The 25,027-nt window shown below is 35.9% G+C and overlaps 1 protein-coding gene across 1 annotated transcript; it reads left to right on the top strand.

The window, feature by feature from the left end:
• Window positions 1-3,964: 3,964 nt before the first annotated feature.
• On the top strand, window positions 3,965-5,286 carry LOC130743804 (NAC domain-containing protein 83-like). Its single transcript, XM_057596030.1, has 3 exons — window positions 3,965-4,211; window positions 4,525-4,784; window positions 5,083-5,286. Exons 1-3 carry the CDS (start codon window positions 3,965-3,967, stop codon window positions 5,284-5,286), a joined length of 711 nt encoding a protein of 236 aa, XP_057452013.1.
• The last annotated feature ends 19,741 nt before the right edge of the window (window positions 5,287-25,027 follow it).

Raw genomic sequence — 25,027 nt, 5'->3', positions numbered from 1 at the left:
GTGTGAGAGCGATTTATATAAACAATGGTTGCCTCTCCTCCAAGATGAAAACACCTATTTCATTGAATGCAGAAGGCCAAAACTTAACGCACAATCAAACAACATGAAACTCCAAACAATGAACACTTAAGCGTCGCATAAGAATATAAAAGGCCAAGATCGAAAGCATCCAACAACCAAGATTTTGATCCTGATTAATTATATTAAATTTACTTAATTACCCATGCTTAAATTAGCACTTATGTGTAATGAATTACTAAATTGCCATTAAGGCTACCAAAACTTTTTCTTTATTATATATATAAAATAGAATAGATATAGATAGATATAGATATAGATATAGATATAGATATAGATAGATAGATATAATTAGATATGTATAGATATAGATATAGATAGATATCGATATAGATAAATAGATAGATATAGATGCGAGACCCATTAAATATTTATAAACAGAAATTAATGGTGGAAATAGACTAGGATAGGCTGAGTTTTTCTTAAATAGGCTTTACTTACATAGAAAATTCAAGGTTTGAGTATGACTTGTTACTTGTCTTTGGCTTTCATTTAGGCTTGAGCCTGATCTATTTTGAAGTCTGACTTGATAACCTATTTAAATGCCTATTTTACAATTAGACATTCGAGTAGAAAATTTATTTGTAAACATGTCATTAAACTTATAGGCAGACAAGCTAAAATGTATTAAGATCATTATATCATCTAAGTCAAAATAAATAGGCCATCAATCCATTTTTGAAAAGGTTTATATCGTTAAGTCATTACATGGTAACATGCTTAAGCATATAAATAAGTATAAAATTTTAAGATATTATAATAAAAATCTATTGTAAAGTAATAAATCAAAATTTATATTAATTAAATAGCAAGCATGTTAGACTTACAAGGCTTTCTGAATGGTCTAAGCCTGATATTTTTAATTAAATAGACTTTTAAAAAAGTTTGGCCTTGTGCATTTACTAATTTTGTCTGGCCTAGGCATGATGTAGACTAGGCCATATAGGCCCGTGTCGACAACCTTCCATCCCTAAGGGAGAAAATACAATGTTTTACTTGATAATATCATGTCATATGAGAGGATCAAATCCTCAAGCGAGTGAGTGAAACAAAATAAATAGGAAACTCTTTTAGGCGGGTTGTGTGGTGTCATTTGTCAAGTGTGTTTCGTTATGTTGCGTCCTTTGGCTAGAGTGCACACAATTCTCACGCTCTTACATGACACTTCGCACTAGTCTTGGCCCAATGCTTTTCATTTTGGAAAATGATTTATAGACATATGCATAGTACAAACATCCAATAGACACATGTAGTAAAAACCTATATAATTGAATAATTTTTTAATGTTGTAAATAGTGTTTTTTAAGCACGTAGATTAATTGGTACAAGATTATTCTAACTTAAGCAAATATCTTGGATTCGAGTTCCTGTCAATGCAACCAAGTTAAATACTTGGTAGTTGGTAGGGAGAACTTTGTTGCCCATAGTAGTCATACTTGGCTCGAAATTTGTGAAATAAATTAAATACACAAAAACTATTATATAGTTTTTGAAAAGTTTAAGGATTGTTTTAAATGATTTAAATATTAAATACATTTACTGATATTAATCTATTATCATACATGTAAAATAAAAAATTTAGTCTAAAATTTGGTGTGAAATATTTGAAATTACGTTCAAATACTTTTTATACCTACAAATATTTAAAAATTATCGATATTGTAATAACTCAATTTTACTAATTTAGTGTTGTTCCTTTTTCTTTGACATTGTAGTTTTGTTGTTCTTTTTTCTCAATCACAAATTTTTTTTAAACAACAAAAATCATATTATTGAATAGAAAAAGATTATGAGAACAACCTTCTCATAAATAAGTCAAACCATCAAAACCCCAAACATCCAACACAGCACACCCACCTTTAAAGAAAGTAAGAAATACACCTTGCGCTTATGCCTCGTTAAAACCTTCTACAGAAAAAATCATTGGAATAAAAATCTAGTAAAAGAAAAATAGTACACTAAATGCTAGAGAGCCTTTCAAACCCACCTCAAAAAACCAGAATGAATTCAAATAAAACAGCTTTAACAATGCAGCAACAACTCGACCCCGTATGACCAATCATACTACACCAAGAAATAATAGCCACCCCTATTTTCCTCCACAATGCATCAGCATTTGATCAACCAAATGAAGGTCACCATAATAAAATTTGAAAAAACCAACCATATGTCCAAAAAATGTCAATCCAACCAACATTACAAAGGAAAAAAAATGATATATGATTAATATATTTTCATTAATTAGTTATTCAAAAGATAATTAACATTTTAAATTTCTGACCAATTTTATAATTTTATATTATCATGTAAGATTTATGTATATAATACTTTAAAAAAATTATAGCGTCATTATAAATTTTTTTGATAAATCGGAAAGCTGGTATAATAAATAATTATGAGGACATAAAATATTAAAAATTTAATTAAATATATTTAAAAAATATTTCCTAAATTAATAACTAATAAATTGAATTAAATTTCCATTATATGTTTAAAATTTAATTTCAATAATCATAGTATTATTAATTTACTATCATATATAGAAATTATAAATTTAATAGTTAATCGTTTGACTATTTCCAAGTATTACTACAATTTTAAATAATTTTCTTAATTTAATTTTTTTTGAAATTAAGTTATTTTTATTCCTTTAATTATGCAATTTTATTATTTATAATTTCATTATATATAAGAAATTCGATATTTTATTTAAATAATTAAAAATATAAATAATATTAAATGCTTAATTCAGTTTAAGTAATTCATTTTAATTAAATAGGTAAAAATTGAAATAATTAAATACGTAATTAAAGCTCCCAAATTTTTTAATATTATCTAAAGAAGTTAAGGAATGATTTAAATATATAAAAAATTTATATTAAATAAATTTAGATTTATAAGACAACTATTTTATCTTTCCTCCGTAACAAAAAAACTAAGACAACTATTTTACATAGATAGATATTCCCCAAAAATACATGGATGATTATAAAAATTAAATATAGATTAAATATTTCATTGACTAATTGTTTCAAAACTATAATTATTATATTGATATTTTGAGTTATTTGTTACTTTATACTATTAGGTAATATTTTTGTAACTAATATTTTATTTAAAATATATTATAGCGTCATCATTTATTTGCAAGTTATAATAAATAATTAAGAGGATATAACATATTTAAAATATCATTAAATATATTTCCTCAATTGATAATTAAGAAATAGAATAAAAATTATAATTAAATATATTTAAATTTAATCTCAATGAAAATAATATTATTAATATATTATTATAGATAGAAGTTTTGTAATCAATAGTAAAAATTTTGACTATGTTTTCAAGTATTACTATTCATTATTATATATACTATCTTTTGACTATTTTCAGTTATTTTCCTAAAGTTATTTTTTATTTATGTTTTGTTATTGTTTGCCATATAGCACTCGTAATTTAGATCGTAAAATTTTAATGACATTAATTAGCATGATATCATGAATCGTCATAAACTATGACATTAATATTTTCGTAGGATCTTTTTCATGAATTATGTGTCGGTCGCAATGTTAAAAGTAATTGTTTGAATACTTTGGTCAAAATTTCAATCTTTGTGAGCTGCACTTTTAGAAAGATATTTGGTATTCTCCACACTTGGAAACAGAGTTGCAATAGAAAATTAGTAAAAAAAGAAAAAAAATTGATTTCCTACTCATATAAGAGTTATGATTATTCTTCCTTTTTTCCTCGCTTCATCCTTTCTCTCTCTACCTCATGTCCCTCACTCTCACTATCCCTCTCTCTCTCTGCATCTTAACACTCTCGCAAACCCACAAAGATGGATTACAATTCATGTCTTATAGCTATAAATTGATGTCATAACCACATGAATTTACAACAGTGGTCCACCCAAAGAGTTCAGACAAACCCTTTTGAGATGGAGGACCTGATCATGACTTATGAGGACAAGGACGGGAGTGTTAGGTTGCTACCTGGGTACAAGTTTGATCCTACGGATGAGGTTCTTGTGTATTTCTACTTGAAGAAGAAGGCCTTTGCTCAACCTCTTCCTTTTCAAATCATCCCAGTCTTTGATGTGTTTCAATGTGAGCCTTGGGGTCTTCCAGGAGGAGGTTTGGTGAAACATTTTTTTAGATAAAAAAAAAACTCTTTTTCATTGTTCCATGAGCCAATGCTTCTAGCAAAACTTACTTTAACACTAACTTTTTTTTGTTTAAAACATGTGTGCCTCACTAAATTTGAAGTATGATCCATATTTTTCACAGTAGTATGAGCCATTTAATCTTTTATGCCATTGTGCTAACCCAGAGAATGAGGTCCTCTAACAAAAAGATAAAAATTGTTCATGCCTCATGAACATTTATATGTTGTTTCCAAGTGAGAATTGAACCAAGACGATGTTTTGAATTCATTTTGCATTTGCAGATGGAAAGATTTTCAATGAGCGAAAGTGCTTCTTCTACAACACCATGGGTCGTGACCTTGAAAACTTGGACATTAGAGTTGCTGGAAGTGGCGAGTGGAGAGTTATAGAGAAAAGCAAAGATGTTCATATTCCTCGAAACAATAAGGTGATTGGGAAGAGGAACACCCTAAATTTTTGGGAAGTGCAGGGAGCATGTACAAGGAGGACCAAATGGGTGATGCACGAGTTCCGCCTTACATTAATAGCTAACCCATCTAAGGTAAATAATAGAATAGTGAATTACATATTGTTAGGTTCCACTTTAGTTATAGATACAATAAAATAAGTCCTTAGAAAAGGTAGAACAATCGTCACATCTAAATTATATTTTCGGGTGGAGTTAGGCCTTACCTAAATTTTGAGTAGGACCTTTTTTATTATCATCAAAATTGAGAGAGTAATTATTTTGAATTCTCACGAGAATGGTTAGTTCATAGTTAAGGTCATTATGAAATTTGTTTCATTTTGTCTTGTTCATCATTAGTATTTGATCACTAAATTTATAACTCAAAATGCAGATGGCAAATTGGGTTGTGTATCGCATCTTTCAGAATAAGAATGCAAAGAAGGTGAAGAATGCAAGATGGTCTGATGGGGAGAGCTCCAACAGTGGTAGAAATGCTAGGATTGCTACAACCATTGACTTCAATGTTGAGAGTGACAGTTCCTCAAGCTCACCCCTAATGGCTCATTCCTTAAGTGAGGGCAATGAATATCCTTAAACAAAAAAAATTTATATGTTCTCTTTATAATAAGTTTCAAAATTATCATTTCAGTCATTAACAAGAAAATGAAGCACAACCATCTAAATGACAAATGGTGTGAGAGAGCTATTATATAATCCTAATCAAAATACTTGGCTACAATGTTATTTCCAAACACTTTGAATCAAATATTGATTACAATACTATGAAATATATATTTAAAAGAGATTTTTAATCTTTGTAATAATACATATTGATACATTTAGTTTTAGTTAACCCAAAGTCCTCCTAAAAAAATTTCATCAAATATATAATTCTGTATTTAAGAGATATAATAATGAAATTAGACAATTTTTAGCTTAATAAGAGACTATTCTAAAAAACATGTTAAATTTTATGGATATTCGTCATTAGTAAGAATAAATTTTAACTAAATCTAGTTTTGAACATAGATATTGTTTTATCAAAAAAAGTTAAACATAACTTGATCCAAAATGTGATGTTCAAAGCACTTTGAGTAGTCTAATATTTTTTTTTGAGAACAAAGCTACTGTTATTAATAAATAAAATATAAGATCTTTGAGAACAACCCTCTCATAGTAGGTGAGCATGACTCAACTGAAGAGGGTCTAAGAATGTGACATTCAAAAAGACTCAAGGACAAGCCTCGTTAAAACCCATTGGGAAAAACCCAAGGAGAGGAAAAAGAGTACTTATCCAAAAGCCAAAACCCACAACTAATATGCAATACCTCTTCAAGATGCAGCACACTGCCATGTTTACAGAAACAAAGAACACAATATAATAGCGTTAGGATCCACTAGGAACAGACTCAAATTTCACAATGTCAATCTCGTGAGTCACCTGATGCTGCCTCCACCGTGCTTAAGCTTCTATGGAACTATTCCAATAAAACAGAGGTTTTGATTTAGTAGCCCCACGCTTTGCTAAAGCATCCGCCTCAGTGTTAGCTTCGCGAAAAATGTGTCGAACTTATAAGCAATTGACTTGCGGGATAAGAACATCAATCTGATTAAGTACACCAGAAAGTTTCCATGGTCTATTTCGTCTATTGTTCACCCATCCGACGGCTAAAGATGAATCGCATTCAACTATAATTTTCTGGATACCATATTGTTGACATAGAGATAAAGCCTCACAAATTGCCATTGTTTCAGCTAATATTAATTTGGTAATGAGTATTGCAACATACTTTACTAATTAAGTTTTCTTCTTATATATTCTTGAAGATGCATTATTATCTCAAAATTATACACACACGTGTATATATTCTTCTAGTTTGAGATATGAAAACTCTTTTTGTTTTATGATAATCTATGTACATGATTTGTTACTTTTATTGTCTAGTAATAATTATTTATGTTTTTTGTGTGTTTACCAAGGCGCTCACACAACCAATAACTGTGAAACTAACCGATCAACGAACTATATAATTTATATACTTAACACCATCATTAAATGGATCGTATATATTATTTTAGTAAAACTACCTTGAGAAAATATTGATGGTTTTATGCAAAGATAGTACTTATCGTAACAAAAATAATTACAGTAATTATATAGAATTAAATATTAAATAATAAAATTACATAATGAAAAACAAAATAACCTGAGTAAAATATGTTGATAATAGTAAAATCACAATATATAATATTGAATAGTAATACTTGAGAATAGTAAAAATATTAACCTTGGGCATTCTAGAGTTTTGTGTACTTTTTTTTTCTTCGCTAGGGTTTTTCCTAGTAAGGTTTTAATAAGGCACATCCTCTATGTTTTGGCCTTAAGGATGGTTTTGGAGTTGATTTTTTTCCCTAATTGAGGAGAGTGTCCCCATACTTTGTCTCCGATTAATTTTGTTTTCTGTTTTCAGAAAAAAAAAATATTAATTACAATATTTATACATATATAATAATAACAATAATATTACCTCCAAGAAAACTTAATAGCATTATCATTATTGAGATTATATTTTAAATATATTTAATTATACTTTTACTCTACATACTAATCATTAATAATTATGCTTTTGGTTGCTCTTTGCTTGTTTTTGCTATTTCTTTTGCGGCTTTGTATTGTTGAACTTTGTTTTACCCAGTTAGGAGGGTCTTGTTCCCAAGCCTTTATCTTTCTATGCTATTATATTTTGTTTTCAAAAAAATTGAGAAAAAGGTATTTATATATATATATATATATATTTGTTGACAATAAAAAGAGATTTATCTATAAAGATAAACTTGAGTACAAGCTCCTCAAGTAAAGGGAATAACATAAGACAAAACCCCAGCCATAAAGAAGAAAAACACGAAAACAAACCAACAAAATCCCATAAAACTACACCCAAAACACAAGGTTCAAAACTTTATAATAACTACCAAGAGATAAGAGAAAAAATATCCCAGACAAAAGAGCACCAAACGCCAACAGAAGATGAACAAAACATGTTCGCTAATTATTCATTGCAAAACGACGCTATAAAAATTATTTTGCAATGTTTTCAATGACTAAAATGTATGGACCATCAATAACAACACCTAAACTTTTTTACCTGTTAGCCATGATCTCCTTGCACGAGCACACAACGCAGGAGAAAAGACACCCACCAACATAGCGTCATAATATAAATATATTTAAGAGTTAAGTATTTCTAGATTCTTCACATATTGGTTAAATCCAAATAGGTCTCTAGATTTTTATGACTTTTGGTCATTGACAATATCTTTTTCATTTTAAATGAAAATAAATTATTTATGTGTTTATATTTCGGGTCCACGTGGACTTTATCACATTTGGTTACTCTAAAATTTCTTTAATCAGTTTTCATCATTGTAAATGTTAACATGCTTATATATTTTGTTGGTGAAAAAAGTGCTTATATACAATGGAATATTAAACAATAAAATTGCATAATTAAAACAATAACAATAACTTGAGAAAAGTACTTGAAAATAGGGAAAGCACAATATATGATATTGAATAGTAATACTTTGAAAATAGTTATATTATTAAATAGTATCTTAAATATTCAAGTTTAAGATAAATGCTTACGAAGAAATTCAGGATATGAGATCAATAATAAAAATGAATCAAAAATACATTCCAAGATTTCGTAGGAAATACAAATAAAGAACAATTTTTTAGAGGATATCCAAGCTCTTTTGAAGAAAGAATACACAACGCTTACTCATAGACATTTTTACAAGAAATTAAAAGTTGTCCTTGCATCATGCATGTATGATTTGTATATATGTATGTGTGTATTTGTTTTTTGAAAGAAAAACAATTTTTCAATGAAAAAGCGACAATAAGAACACCTCTCTGTATATAAGTTTCACATTTCAGTTATATATAAAAATTAATATATTTAATAATATAAACTAGCGTTATAATCAATAATAATTTTAAAGACATATTTACAAATATATACTTAGACATTATGCACGCGTAGCGCACGAGTTTATTTAATTTTTATTACTAAAAATTCATAATAGATAAATTGCTTTTTGAAGACAAAAATTATGAAGAAATTATTAATTTTTTAATATATAAATAATATTTTTAGAAATATAATTTACTAATTAGAAGTATAATGAAATCAAATGTAATCATATTGATATATTTTATCAAACAAGTTAAGGTTAACAATATTTTTAGTTTATTTTATGCATTTTGGTTATATTAAACATTAAGAATTATTGCTCGATTACAACGGGGTATGTGTTATATGTACGGGGAGGGATTTGGAATCCTCGGCTCATCTGTTTATGCATTGTATATCTTCTTGGAGTCTGTGGATGGCGATCATCAACAGAGAGGGTATAGCGTGGGTGATCCCAGCATCTGTGGAATCAGTGCTAATGGAATGGGATCAACTGGTAGTCCAAACATATAGTACCCTGTGGAAATTAATTCCATACTCACTTATCTGGTCCATTTGGTTGGCTCGCAACACTGTGGTGTTCAGGGCTCATAAAGTCTGGGATCTTCACATTCTCAGAATAATTTGGTGGGTGAAAGGAGTATGGAAAGGCTGCCCCTACAACATGGAACAATTCTCCAGAAATTTCTGCAGTATCAAAATTACAAGAGACAATCCGCGTATAAGAATATCTTCCTGGTTTCCTCCTTCAATAGGCGTCTTAAAATTCAATGTAGATGGAGCATCTCAAGGAAATCCAGGGCCAAGCGGAATTGGAGGTATTGTTCGTGACTCAAGGAATCATATTCTGGGGTTCTTTTCCATGAACATTGGTAATTGCTGGGCATTTAAGGCAGAAATTAAAGCCATCTTAAGGGCTTTGATTTTCTGCCAACATTTCTTGTTGAGAAACATTGTTTTGGAAAGTGATTCTGCTTTTTCAGTGGGGTGGATTAATTTATAGAGCAATCGGCCATGGAACCTGCTCAATGAATTGAATCACATAGATCAATTAATCCAGGAGGTTAATTGTATCAACGTGGCTCATATATTCAAGGAATCAAACACTGAAGCAGACACTTTGGCCAAAGCGGGTTGCAACAGAATTAACAACCTTTGGTGGTGCACTGAGAACCTGCCCCAGTAACTTTCTATGTTGGCATCGAGACTGAGAGATGAAGGGGCTTGTTGAATGATGCGTGTTGTGTTAGTTGCTGTTTACTTTCTGTTTTGAACTCATCTCTAGTTTCTTTATTTCGTTCCGTTGTTCCTTTTTCTGTTTTCTTTTAGTTGCTTCTCTTCCTTGTTTTTAGTTTCCCATCTTTTGTTTCTTGCTTGTATCAGCTTGGGCCAGGCCCATTATTAATATATCTTCTTTCATCTTTCAAATAAAAACATTAAGAATTATCAATTACTAGTGTGTTTTTTCCCGTGCAATGCACGGGGAATATGTCTATTGTATTTTATATATCAATTAATCATGAATGTGATTATGTGTGCTTGTTTAAATCTTAGATAATTAGGGTAAATATTTTAAAATTCGGTTTCAAGATCTGTTTTGGAATTAGGAAACACGTGTCAACAAAATATAAGTTATCTAATTCTTTTCTAATATATATTAATATATAGAGGGGGAGATGACTGATGTTGTATCTTAGACAATTAGGAAAAATCTTTTAAATTTTAATGGATTATAATCTCAGCATTACATATTTTTTTATATTGTAGATCATGAGAAAGAATAAAAGGAAAAATCACGGGATTCCTGTAAATATGCAGTAAATTAGGCTTGATCTTTTTCCTAATTTAAAGAGATAATAAAAACGATTTCAAGATTTGTTTTGGAAATAAATTTAGTTAGGAGTAATCTAGGTAAATCTTAGATAATTAGGGCAAATCTTTTAAAATTCGGTTTCAAAATAAAATAACACAACATAAGAGAATCTATCAAATGGAATGACACGTGAATTTTTTTTATGAGAATTAACCTGACAATGACACGTGGAATGTTTTTTAGAGTATTAATTAATTTCAGATAAAAATAAACAACCTAAATCCTAATTAATTTATACTCTAAAAATAACTTTAAAATAAAATAAAATATTTCCTGAAATTAAAATTAAATAAATAATAAGATAAAATCAAGAAATAAAAAATCTAAATCCTAATCAAATCTAAAATCTAAAAAGGTAATAAATAAAGATTTAGAGAAAAACTACAAAAATCTAGCAAATCACAATAAAAACTCATAAAATCGTGAATTAATTAAAAATCCGAAAATTAAATAAAAATACCATAAAAAGTAATTAATACTCTAAAAATAGATAATAAGATAAATTATGATAAAATCATGAAATAAACACATAAATCCTATTCAAATCTAAAATTTAAAAAGGTACAAAATAAATATAGATAAAAATTTCATGTATTAATTAAAAATCCAAAAATTTAATAAAAATACAATAAAAATTAATTAATACTCTAAAAATAAATAAAAAATAAATTAAGATAAAATCAAGAAATAAACAACCTAAATCCTTTTCAAATCTAAAATTTAAAAATGTATTTTTTATGAGAATTAACCTGAAAATGACACGTGGAATTTAAAAGGTATTTTTTTGGTCCCCTTAAACATAAGGGTCAATTTGGGGGATGAGTATACTATGAGAACTGAGGGCTAAATGCCGTTTAGTCACTCAGAGCCATGTTTAAGAAATGTAGTCATGACTCCTTCAAGGTTATATCAATGTTGTTTAAATAAATCATAGAAATTGCTGAGCCCTGTTTTTGAAATATTTTCAAAAACCATATAAAAATATAATGGAGGTAACTTTATCAATTGAAACTACACTTTACTATATGCAAAAAAATACTGAAATCTGAATCTATTAGAGACAATTGAAGGCATTATTACATCCAGAGAGGTTATAGATGTTTGCTCCCTATTGGAGTATGTTATCACCTCTATGCGACAGAAGGATGCAAAATCAACTAAGTAATTATAGAAGATATAATTTATGCTTACATACTTGTCCACCGCTGAATCAGGTCAAGCAATATAGAGAACAAAAGAATCGGAATCCTCAAAGGATCTGAACTCCCCACTGTTTCCTCACCTTGTTACCCTCATCACTCAACAATGTAAATGGAAGTCTGTACTTGTGTGCAAATGCTTGCATTCCATGCATTCAGAGTAAAATAACATGATCAAATGCAAATAATAATAACAAAAAATAACAGTGGAAACTGTAACTTTTGATTTTTACCTTGTGAGATGAAGAATCATCACCATCAACTTCAGCTCCTGCTTTCTTGAACTTCTCATATGAATCCATGAAAGCGCAAGCCTGTAGTAATAAATAAATTAAATTGGCAGTGAGACTACATGATGTAGCATGGTTTTAAATTGCAATTGCGGTTGCAGTAAATACGAACCCAAATCAAGAAGAGAAAGAGCGGTGGAAAGAGTAAAAACAGAACAAATAAAGAATGAAACTAAAAACCCTAATGCTATGATAACAGAACAATATGGAATCCTAAAGGTACTAAATAAATATAGATAAAAACTACCAAAATCTAGCAAATCACAATAAAAACTCATAAAATCCTGAATTAATTAAAAATCCAAAAATTCAATAAAAATACCATAAAAATTAATTAATACTCTAAAAATACCTGAGAATGACACGTGGATTTTTTTTTATTAGAATTAACGTGAGAATGACACGTCACTAAAAATTAATCTGGTGCTGACACGTCATGCTAGAAGTTGTTCTTTTCTAATATATATTGATATTGATATTGATTTGGTAAAGTTATTATAAAATTTTAGTAAAATAGATATAAATATGCTAAAAAATTAGATACTCTTAATGAAATACTATATTTTCATGATAACTTGTGATTTGAATATTCAAGATGGAAATATACAAACCGACATACAAGAACTTAAGAAAGTCAAGGGCAATGTGCATGCATACAAAAGATTGGAGGGTTTGGGTGCTCATCGTACTTATTAGTGAGAATCGATAATGTACGAGCGAGTGAGTGAGATGGATAGAGAAAAGAAATTGGTGGGTGTTCTATCCTAAGAACATAGATATGAGGTATAGTACCTAGAGTGAGAGGATTGCGATGTGAGAATCTTAGAGAGAAAGAATGTAACCGCTTAGAGAGAGAATATAACTGAATTTCAAGCTTGTTATTTCTCAAATGAGCTCAGCGTCCTTTACAATTGGTAACCGCCCCTATTTATAGGCTTGGGGTTGGGCCTAACGCCCCTAACCGCTCTTAGTGGGCCAGTTGGGCCTCTTAGGGGAGGCCCAAACTCCCTGGCTCACTCACTGCCCTTGGACAAGCGCCCCTGGGCGAGGGCTCCTTGGTCTCACCCAGTCCACAAGTCCACAAGACACCGAGCTCGAAGCATGAGGGCTAAGTGTCTTAATAATTGAGGCGTCCAATATGAGAAAAACTAACTAATGTCAAAGCTTAGTGATCAAGAATGATTGTCAACATAGCATAGTAAGTAAAGCTAAAGCTAATTTCTGATTCCCTTCACGAGCCCCTCCGAGTCCACAAGTACACAGGTAGGCTTGTGGCGACGGTGCTTGGTTCTCTCGCCCTATTCCAGTTGTGATCGCTGTGAATCATGGTTGCATGACGCGTGTAGGCCACTTGTAATGTACTGAAGAAGTGCAAAGGCCAGCGAATCTGCAGAATCCCAACCGTTGTCCTCGAAACGTCCCCTCGAACCGCAATAACGCATGCCAATTTGAATTTAATCCAATCAACCGTCATGATTTTTATTTAATGCGCCACTCCCGCTTCCCGAAATACGCGTCCTTTCCCCCAATAATCATTTCATCTTGTCATCATAGGTTACGACTCCTTACTTAACTGTGAATCATCTCCTTTCTTCTTTCTTTATTACCTCATCCCTTATTGTCAACTGCCCTCATACTCCTCCCGGCTCTCACACCGGTTTCTCTTGACAACCCCGCAAACTCCGACCTTTCCTGCTTCCTTCTTCACAACTTCTCTTTGGTTAGTATTCTCATCCCTGTTTTTACTCTTTCCTTTTGTTTTCGCGATGCCTCCAACATAAGCCCTTTCTTATGTAGAGGAAATCAAAGCCCACCGCTTGAAAACCTTCGCCACTCTCCCTTCCCCAATCCAGAACGCTCCTGACCAAGGGATCCTTGAGCAACCCTCGGAACTCGTCACTGGTGACTCTGTTTCTGACCTCGCCCGCAGAGTTGGGGGTTTTTGTAGCACCCCGTTGTTAGAAAACCTCCTTTGCACTACAGGTTGCCAGGGCCAAGATCTCCCGTGGCAGCACCGCGCACTTAAGAACCCCAAGTACTCCCATTTCTTTTTTATGTATGAATATATGTTCCTTGACCTTGGCATCAAACTCCCTTTCTCCCCATTCCTTAGACAAGTGCTAAGTGATGTCAACGTTTCCCCTTGCCAACTTCATCCCCGCGCCTGGACTTACTTGAGGTGTTTTGAAATTCTCTACAGCAATGTCGGCGTAGTTCCTTCAACTGCCCTCTTCTTCTTTTTCTTTGAAGTGGATTCCCGATCCCTGGGGTCCCCTGGCTGGGTCGAACTGGTGCCCTGGCCGGGAACGACTCAGCCCTTACCAGGGTGACCCTGAACCTCGTCTAGCTTGCCGGTACTTCCGGGTCATCGTTCATCCAGCCTACCCCTCGTCCTTTACGCAAAGAGACGGGAAAGCTCTCTTCCCGTTTTACTGGATCAAGTGCCCTAAACTCGTAGCCGATCCTTCTAAAGCACCCTTGTCCGCCAGAGAGAATTTCGCCCTCAGGGTCCTCACCCGACTTCCCCGCCTTAGTTGTGCTGAATTACTCGGCGCCCCCGCGGGCTTCAAGCTACTCCAGCGATTAGGTTTCTCTTTTAAATGCTCTTTCAGGTACTCTCTTGACCTTTCTACTGCTAACAACACCTTTTTGTTTTTGCCTTTCAAGGAATATGAAGTTCTCCACCGCTGAGCTCCTGAAGGCTTTCACCTCTGGGAATGCCAAGGTGTTCTCCTCAACCCAAGTCGGGGAAAAGAGAAAATGCTCGCCGGAGCACGCCGAATCATCCAAGAGAAGAGATTTGGGCGAGCCAAACCCTCAGACTATCCCTTCAACCAGCACAGATGGAGGACCAATCGCGTTTGAGCCTGCTGCCGTGGATCCCCCACTGGTGTCCACTCATCATGGTGAGACGGGCGCCTCTCTGCCTCCAAACACTCCTCCCACCGCGGCCCCATTGGAAGGCAAAAGTCACCTTCCTCCGTCCGCCCGCCGTCTCTCTCACCCGACCCGACTTCCTTTGACCCATCAACCCCACACCTTCCCGGGGCTGGTGGTGAAGGAGAAAATCCTCTTGCTGACCACCCGAAGGGTCCTTCTAGCGGCTCCTCCCAAGATCCCTTTGTCTTCCTCCTTTCTCACCCTTATCTTGAGAAACTGAGGGAGGCCTCCAGCCAGGACCGGCAGGATGTTGCGCAGGAAGCCGTGTCCAACCTCCTCCGTGCCGGGTGTTTGTTCGCCTAAGTGGCCCATCGAGCACGACCTCTTGCAGGAGTCGCCGAGCTCCGCCAGGAGGTGGAGAAGCTGCGTTCTGACAACTTTCAGGCGAACGATACTTGCTCTAAACTGTATAACCAATTAGCAGCAGAGGAGGGCAAGGTCAAAAAGATGCAGCAAAAGCTCAAGGAGGCGAGGCTGGCAGTGTTAACAGCGAACAAGAAAGGGGAAAAGCTTGAGACCCAGGTCGAGGAGCTCCAACGGGACCTTGACGCCAAAGAGGTCATTGCTGCTTCTCAGGTGGAAACCCTTGCCGCCAAAGATAAGGAGATCGCCACCTTGCGTGATGAACTGGCGGGCAAGGGTAAGGCCCTCGCCGAGGCTCAAGCGGATCTGGCGTCTAAGTGCCAGCTCGCGGCTGACAAGGACGCCCAAGCTAAAGCTCTAGAAGAGAAGATAAGAGGGGAAGCGGCCTAGGCGGCGGCCAAGGAGCGCGTTCGTGGCTTCCTCATTGCTAAGGACCAAGTCAAACACCTCCACCCGTACGTTAACCTCAGCTCCTTGGGAATCTTTAAAAAGGTCACCCCAATCGGGCTGGAGGGTCCAGAAGATCCGTCGGAAGTTGCCCATGTTGATCTCGGGGATGCTGTGGAACAAGAGAAGAAAACATAATGTTAACTATCCTTAATAATTGTAACATTAATACTCCTTTTTTGTAATAACGTATTTGTTTCAATTGCACGTTTAGATTTTAAGTTAATTAGTTCAACTTTTATTTCCTATGTCTGTTTAATTGCTTTTCCAAAATTTTCCCACGCTTCCCTCTCAGTCTCCTTGGGTCTGAATTACGTTTGACGACATTGATGGTGTGTCGGGTTTAACTAGGACTTTTGCTCAGTTTCGAACTGAGGCTTTGTTCACACGCTTTTCCCGTAAGATCAGGTGTGGCCCCGCCAGATTTACTTGGCGAGGACTTACAGTAGCTCGGGTCCCAATGGCCATGTGGGTTGCCCGAGACTTAGCCTAGTTAGGTTCGCTCGCCCAAATTTCGGGGAGGCTATTTGGGATAAGAAGCTTATATGCACACGTCGCCAACGGGTGATGGCGAGCAGCGTCGGCTTTTCCGGAGCAATCCCCAGACATCAAGGTCGTGTTGGGATTGCCACCTTCAGGGAATTTTTCCCACCTAGCACTTGCCGCAATTCAGTGTGATTGAAATCGCTTGATACAATTTTTGTATTTTCAATCACACGTTATAGTCAACAAACTCCCGAGATGGAGAACAAGAACGTGTCTTTTTTTTTACAATTTTTAGGCGTTTTAGCAAACAAACTCCCGAGATGGAGAACAAGAACATGTCTTTGTTTTTAATCCCGCGGTCTTCATGAGTCTTGTTTAGTCGATTGCCCCCGCCCCCAATCCGATCTCTTCCTCAATCTTCAGCTGTAGTAGTACCTCAGGCTTGATGCGTTCCAAGATCGCGGCACTCGCCTCCCATCCAAACTCTCGAGGTGGTAGGCCCCCTTCCCCAACGCTCTCAAGATTCTGTAAGGGCCTTCCCAGGCCAGACTCAACTTATTCCCTACATTCCCAGTTCGTTACTTAAGAACCAAATCTCTCTCCTGCATCGCCCTTGGGCGGACTTTTGAGTCATACCTCACTGCAGCTCGCTGTTTCATCACAGCCTCTCTGATACGAGCCTCATCCCGCGTTTCCGACAGCAAGTCCAGCTCCACAGCCATATTAGAAGAATTCTCGCCCTCCAACTATGGTGCTGTCCGCCAAGAGCTGTTGTCTTTTTCCACAGGCAGCATGGTGTTCGCCCCGTAGGTCATCCTGAAAGGAGTTTCCTTTCTGGTTGAGTGCGGCGTCGTGTTGTAGGACCAAATCACAACCGGGAGCTCATCTAGCCAGGCTCCCTTTGCCTCGGAGATTCGACGCTTTAATCCTCGCAAGATCACTTTATTTGCTGACTCTGCTTGGCCATTGGTCTGAGGGTGTTCCATCGAAGAAAATCTTCGTTGTATGCCCATTTCCTCACAGAACTCCCTTGATTGTTTGCTTGCAAACTGCGTCCCATTGTCCGAGACGATCGCCCTTGGGACCCCAAACCGGCACACGATCCTTTTCCAGTAGAAACTTACGATCTTTCCCACGGTGATGCTCGCAAGGGGTTCAGCTTCTACCCACTTTGTGAAGTAATCCACCGCTACAAGGATGAACTCCATCTGTGATCTGGCGGTCGGAAAGGGTCCCACCAGGTCAACTCCCCACATGGCGAAAGGCTATGGCGCGCTGATTGATGACCCGGGTTTATTTGATGTTTTTATGGTTTTTCCTTGTTGGTTTTGAGTCTTTTTCTTGTGTCTCATGTAGTGTTTCATGCATTCTCATGCATTTTTATTCTTTTCTTTAGTCTTTATTTTGTTTTGGTAATTTAGTAGTTTTATATGTAGTTTTCTTGCATTTTAAGTAAAGTTTAGGACTTGCATGGGTTGTGTTTTATGAAGGACCTCTTGTGCTAATGAGCTCTTGGAGCTTCTAGAATCTTCCTTGACTTGTTGGTTAGGTTTGGAGAGCAGAAACTGAAGGAGAAAGAAGGCCAAGAAGCATGGAATTGATGAAGAACTTAAAGAGGATTGAAAAGAGGAGTTTCAGGAGCCAAAAAGTCCTTTTCAGGCGAGCTTAAGCGCCTAGGCGCTGGGAATGGGCGCCTAGGCGCCAATTAGCTCCAGAAAGCATGTTTTGGGCATGCAATTGGCGCTCAGGCGCTCTGAATTGGCGCCTGAGCGCCCAGAACAGCCCAGACTCGGGAATTTTGCCTATAAATAGGATTTTAGTCATTTTCTTTTGTAATCTTTTCATACTTTGTAAAATTCAGAGGTAGAGAATCATCTAGGAGAGTGAGAGAAGGCTTCCAAGCTTGTGTTCAAGGTTCTTAGCCAAGCATGCTTGGCTAATCTCTCTTCTTTTACTTTGGATTTCTTGTAGGACTTTTCCTTTTAAGTTATAATCTTAAGTTCTTTCCCACATGTTCTTCTTCTTTCCTTGAATCCCATATCCATGCTTTATGTTTCAAGTTAGAACATGTGCTAGCTTTATGCTTTTCTATAATAGAACGGAAGTTTGTTATAGATTAGGGACTTGTTGTGGGATTACCCCTTCTTTGCTTGCTACTAGGAATAGAGGAAGGGTTGGGGTTTGTTGGCCTGAATTTACATGATCTAAAACCTCATATAAATGACTAAGTACACAAGGAATTGGGCTTAGCTTTTAGTATGAGAGAATTGCTTATGTGAGGAATCAATAAGTGAGTAACTAGGCTATATCATCAAGGAGAGATCCATGAGAACATGTGCTTAGAATGATGTACTTGAATTGACTAGTTGAACAAGAACCCAAAGCATGTTATTTTCTGAGTTTATGTTTATTTTCCCTTTTTACTACTTCGACGTTTCATCATTTCAATAATACAAACCTTCATACTCAAGGCTTAAGCTGAATTTAGTCACTCACAATCCCTGTGGTTCGATATTTAAAACCGGGTGGATTCCGTACACTTGCGGATTTACCAACAAGTTTTTGGCGCCGTTGCCGGGGATTGTTTGTGATTTTTGGTTTGAGTTACGAGTTTGAAGTTTAGTCTACCTAAGACTATAACTTAGGGCTGAATGGGAGACAACCCATGTTTTTTTTTTCTGTTTTGTTCCTATGTATCAATTTAACTGATTCGTTCTTGTTCTTAGTGCTTGTTGTGACTTGATCAATTATAACATGATTTGAAGTTTGGAATTCCATGAACCTGACCTAGAGTGAATCAACTAGTGAATTTAATTTTAATTAGATTCATTGGTCATGAGTTGATAAGTTGATACATAGGATCTTCTTTTTCTGTTTTACGTTTTATCTTTTGTTTAGTGTTTCAGGAAATAAAAAGGATACAAACTTGGAAGCACTCAACCACTTGGAAGGAGGTTCTTTTCTTACTCTGATTTTAGTCCATGCATTTTTAGCACATTTTTCCTTTATAGATTTTGTTTATCTTTTTTATCATGCATTTTTTTTATAGAGTCTTTCATACCTTGGTCTTTTTACCCTTTACTCAAATGACATGTTCCCAAGTCTTGCTCACCCACATGATGCTGGTTTTGAAAATGTTTTTAAGTGGATACTTTGTGCTTTCTTTTGGGGAGTGATTGTATGTTTGGGAAAGAGAGGGAGAGACTTCGGTCTTCTAAGTGTTGTCTTGAGGATAGAGTTGATGTGAGTCCACAAGGGTCCATCTTTGACCCTTCACTATATAATTTCCCTGGAGTATCCTGACTCACTTGCACTTCTTGGTTCTGTGTTTCATTTTATGCCTCCTTGAGTGTAGCTTTAGGAGACTTGCATTCTTGAGACTGGTAGGTTTTCTTGTACTTCAGAAATTGTTTTATAACATCTTTGTCCCTAGAGGATCCTTTTGAGCCTTATGGAGATTTCTTTGTTACCTTTGTTATGTGGGTTGGTTGTTTGGTTGGAAAAATGGGGAGTTGTGGTTCTTAACTCTCAATGGAGCTAGTTTATAGAAAATGCAATTGTCTCTTGCCCCAAAGAAAAAAATTCAAAAAATTCAAAAGATGAACTCCATGGTCGGATGGAGTTCCAAAAAAAATAGTCAAAAGAAAAAAATGAACTCCATGGAATGGGTGGAGTTCCAAAAAAAAAAGAAAAAATTCTGAAACAAAAGGGGGTTGAGAGACTTGTGTGCTAAGTATCAATTGCTTGAAAGCTCCGGAATTCCAAATTGGACCACACTCAAATTTTGTGCAGCCTTAGTCTTCCTTAGGGACCACCTACCTTGTGCTTTACCTAGCCAACATCATAACCCTTTTGAAGTCTCATTCAATAATGCATTGTCAACTTTAGTTGCTCTTGAGGAAATGATTCTCAGAACCTAAGAACTTGCTTGTGTGCTCAGTGCACTAAACAATTGTCTCATGCTAGGATGTTAGCTCTAAATGCTTCTCATAGTGGACTCTAATTCTTCTTTATCTAAGAGTAGCATGAAGTTGATTGTTGAATTTTTCTCTTGGAACTAACTACATTCACTTGATCCCCCGGTTTTCTAAAACAGTATCCCTCTTTTGGCATGTGTGTTGGGAGTAATTCTTTGTGCTTGAGGGCAAGCTAATCTTAGTGACGCTCGAGGGCGAGCCGTCGTTGAGTATAGTGGTGTGATGACCCAGGTTTATTTGATGTTTTTATGGTTTTTCCTTGTTGGTTTTGAGTCTTTTTCTTGTGTCTCATGTAGTGTTTCATGCATTCTCATGCATTTTTATTCTTTTCTTTAGTCTTTATTTTGTTTTGGTAATTTAGTAGTTTTATAGGTAGTTTTCTTGCATTTTAAGTAAAGTTTAGGACTTGCATGGTTTTGTTGTGTTTTATGAAGGACCTCTTGTGCTAATGAGCTCTTGGAGCTTCTAGAATCTTCCTTGACTTGTTGGTTAGGTTTGGAGAGCAGAAACTGAAGGAGAAAGAAGGCCAAGAAGCATGGAATTGATGAAGAACTTAAAGAGGATTGAAAAGAGGAGTTTCAGGAGCCAAAAAGTCCTTTTCAGGCGAGCTTAAGCGCCTAGGCGCTGGGAATGGGCGCCTAGGCGCCAATTAGCTCCAGAAAGCATGTTTTGGGCATGCAATTGGCGCTCAGGCGCTCTGAATTGGCGCCTGAGCGCCCAGAACATCCCAGACTCAGGAATTTTGCCTATAAATAGGATTTTAGTCATTTTCTTTTGTAATCTTTTCATACTTTGTAAAATTCAGAGGTAGAGAATCATCTAGGAGAGTGAGAGAAGGCTTCCAAGCTTGTGTTCAAGGTTCTTAGCCAAGCATGGCTCTTGCCATGCTTGGCTAATCTCTCTTCTTTTACTTTGGATTTCTTGTAGGACTTTTCCTTTTAAGTTATAATCTTAAGTTCTTTCCCACATGTTCTTCTTCTTTCCTTGAATCCCATATCCATGCTTTATGTTTCAAGTTAGAACATGTGCTAGCTTTATGCTTTTCTATAATAGAACGGAAGTTTGTTATAGATTAGGGACTTGTTGTGGGATTACCCCTTCTTTGCTTGCTACTAGGAATAGAGGAAGGGTTGGGGTTTGTTGGCCTGAATTTACATGATCTAAAACCTCATATAAATGACTAAGTACACAAGGAATTGGGCTTAGCTTTTAGTTTGGGAGAATTGCTTATGTGAGGAATCAATAAGTGAGTAACTAGGCTATAACATCAAGGAGAGATTCATGAGAACATGTGCTTAGAATGATGTGCTTGAATTGATTAGTTGAGCAAGAACCCAAAGTAAATCACTCTTTCTTCTCATTCTCTGTTTCATTTCTGAATTTGTATTTTCTTTTTCCTTATTACTACTTCGTCATATGTTTGCCTCAATAAAACAAACCTTCAAACTCAAAGCTTGAACCGAATCTATTCACTCACAATCCCTGTGGTTCGATATTTAAAACCGGGTGGATTCCGTACACTTGCGGATTTACCAACACTGATCGTAGCCAATTGCTCTGGCAGGGCCAGTAGAAACCTGTCCTGAGGACTTTGCACGCCAAGGACCTTCCCCGGATGTGGCTGGCGCAGACTCCCTCGTGAACCTCCACCATGACGACCTCGTACTTTCCGGGCGGCAGACACCTCAGGAGGGGCGAGCTAAATCCTCTTTGAAAAAGCGTGTCACCAATTAGTGTGTAGTGTCCCGCCTTTCGCCTTTGCTCCTTCGCGTACTTTATACCTCGCTCGGATTTCCCGCCAAGATGTCCACGGTGGGTGGACTGGGAGTGACCCCAAGGTCCCTCGCCCAGGGACGCCAGCTCAAGGCGACGAGCGGATCAAGGACTTGGGCCTCCTCCCAGAGGCCCAACCGGCCCATTAGGAAGGGCCAAAGGCGCCAGGCCCAACTCCACATCTATAAATAGGGAATGAATACCAATTGTAAAGGACTCTTAGCTCATTTGAGAAATAACAAGATCGAAATATAGTTACTTTCTCTCTCTAAAGCGGTTACGCTCTCATTCTCTTTAGGAATTTCACATCACGATCCTTACACTCTAGGTACTATACCTCATCTCTATGTTCTTGGATAGAACATTTGGCGCCGTCTGTGGGGATCGGTAGATTTCTGGAACAGGGCAATTGGCGCCTAGGCGCCAATGGAGCATGCCTAGGCGCTCAGACTCGCTGGAAAGTCCCTTGATCTTCATTTTAACTCCTCTTTATGCCTCTTTAAGCCTCCCTTCAATTCTCCAAACCTCTAGACACTCCATCTTCAGCTGTTACAACCTGAAAACTTGATGACAAAGCTAGGAAAATATCTAGAAATTCAGAGGTTAGTTTTGCACAAAGGCTCCAAAACAAGTGGAAATTGCCTATGACTATTAAACTCTAATCAAATGCAACTAAAGACCTTATAAAACTACAAAATTACTAAACTAATGCAAATGCACAAATAAAAGTAAAAATGCATGAGAATGCATGAAACACTACATGAGACACAAGAAAAAGACTCAAAACCTACAAGGAAAAACCATAAAAACATCATATAAACCCGGGTCATCACACCACTATACTCAACGACAGCTCGCCCTCGAGCGTCACTAAGATTAGCTTGCCCTCAAGCACAAAGAATTACTCCCAACACACATGCCAAAAGAGGGATACATTTTCAGAAAACCGGGGGATCAAGTAAATGTAGTTAGTTCCAAGATAAAGATTCAACAATCAACTTCATGCAACTCTTAGACAAAGAAGAATTAGAGTCCACTATGAGAAGCATTTAGAGCTAACATCCTAGCATGAGACAATTGTTTAGTGCACTGAGCACACAAGCAAGTTCGTAGGTTCTGAGAATCATTCCCTCAAGAGCAACTAAAGTTGACAATGCATTATTGAATGAGACTTCAAAAGGGTTATGATGTTGGCTAGGTAAAACACAAGGCAGGTGGTCCCTAAGGAAGACTAAGGCTGCACAAATTTTGAGTGTGGTCCAATTTGGAATTCCGGAGCTTTCAAGCTATTGATACTTAGCACTCAAGTCTCTTAACCCCTTTTTGTTTCAAATTTTTTCTTTTCTTTTTGGAACTCCACCACACCATGGAGTTCATTTTCTCTTTTGACTTTTTTCAATTTTTTTTCATTGGGGCAAGAGACAATTGCACTTTTTATAAACTAGCTCCATCAAGAGTTAAGAACCACAACTCCCCATTGAATCCTCCAAACAACCAGCCCATTAAACATAGATACCAAGGAAATCTCCATAAGGCTCAAAAGGATCAACTAGGGACAAAGATGTTATAAAACAATTTCTGAAGTACAAGAAAACCTACCAGTCTCAAGAATGCAAGTCTCCTAAAGCTACACTCAAGGACGCATGAAATGAAACACAGAACCAAGAAGTGCAAGTGAGTCAGGATCCTCCAGGGAAATTATATAGTGAAGGGTCAAAGATGGACCCTTGTGGACTCACATCAACTCTATCCTCAAGACAACACTTAGAAGACCGAAGTCTCTCTCTCTTTTTTCCCAAACATACAATCACTCCCTAAAAGAAAGCACAAAGTATTCACTTAAAAACATTTTCAAAACCAGCATTATGTGAGTGAGCAAGACTTGGGAACATGTCATTTGAGTAAAGGGCATAAAGACCGAGGTACAAAAGACTCCAAAAAAAAATGCATGATCAAAAAGATAAACAAAATCTATAAAAGAAAAATATGCGAAAAATGCATGGACTAAACTCAAAGAAAGAAAAGAACCTCCTTCCAAGTGATTGAGTGCTTCCAAGTGTTCTCCATTTTTATTTCCTGAAAAACTAACAAAAGAAACAGAAACGTAAATCTGAAAAGAAAAAAAAACATGGGTTGTCTCCCATACAGCCCTAAGTTATAGTCTTAGGTAGACTATACTTCAAACTCGTAACTCAAACCGAAAATCACAAACAATCCCCGGCAACGGCGCCAAAAACTTGTTGGTAAATCCGCAAGTGTACGGAATCCACCCGGTTTTAAATATCGAACCACAGGGATTGTGAGTGAATAGATTCGGTTCAAGCATTGAGTTTGAAGGTTTGTTTTATTGAGGCAAAAATATGACAAAGTAGTAATAAGGAAAAAGAAAATATAACTTCAGAAATGAAACAGAGAATGAAAAGAAAGAGTGATTTACTTTGGGTTCTTGCTCAACTAATCAATTCAAGCACATCATTCTAAGCACATGTTCTCATGAATCTCTCCTTGATGTTATAGCCTAAGCAAATACCTATCGATGCCTCGCATAGATAATTCTTTCAAACCAAAAGATAAGCCCAATTCCTTGTGTACTTAAACATTTGTTTGAAGCATAAAGATTATAAAGTTCAGGCCAACAAACCTCAACCCTTCCTCTATTCCTAGTAGCAAGTATAGAAGAGGTAATCCCATAACAAGTCCCTAATCTATAACAAACTTCCGTTCTATTATAGAAAAGCATAAAGCTAGCACATGTTCTAACTTGAAACATAAAGCATGGATATGGGATTCAAGGAAAGAAGAAGAACATGTGGGAAAGAACTTAAGATTATAACTTAAAAGGAAAAGTCTTACAAGAAAACCAAAGTAAAAAAGAGAGATTAGCCAAGCATGGCTAACCTTGAACACAAGCTTGGAAGCCTTCTCTCCCTCTCCTAGATGTTCCTCTCCTTCTAAACTTATGTAAAAATGAAAGTAGTATCCAAGATTACAAAAGAAAATGACTAAAATCC

Source organism: Lotus japonicus, chromosome 3, assembly GCF_012489685.1.
Source record: "Lotus japonicus ecotype B-129 chromosome 3, LjGifu_v1.2".
In the NCBI taxonomy this organism is placed as follows: Eukaryota; Viridiplantae; Streptophyta; class Magnoliopsida; order Fabales; family Fabaceae; genus Lotus; species Lotus japonicus.
Note: the sequence above shows the minus strand (reverse complement) of the source record. Positions and strands in the feature narration are given on the sequence as shown.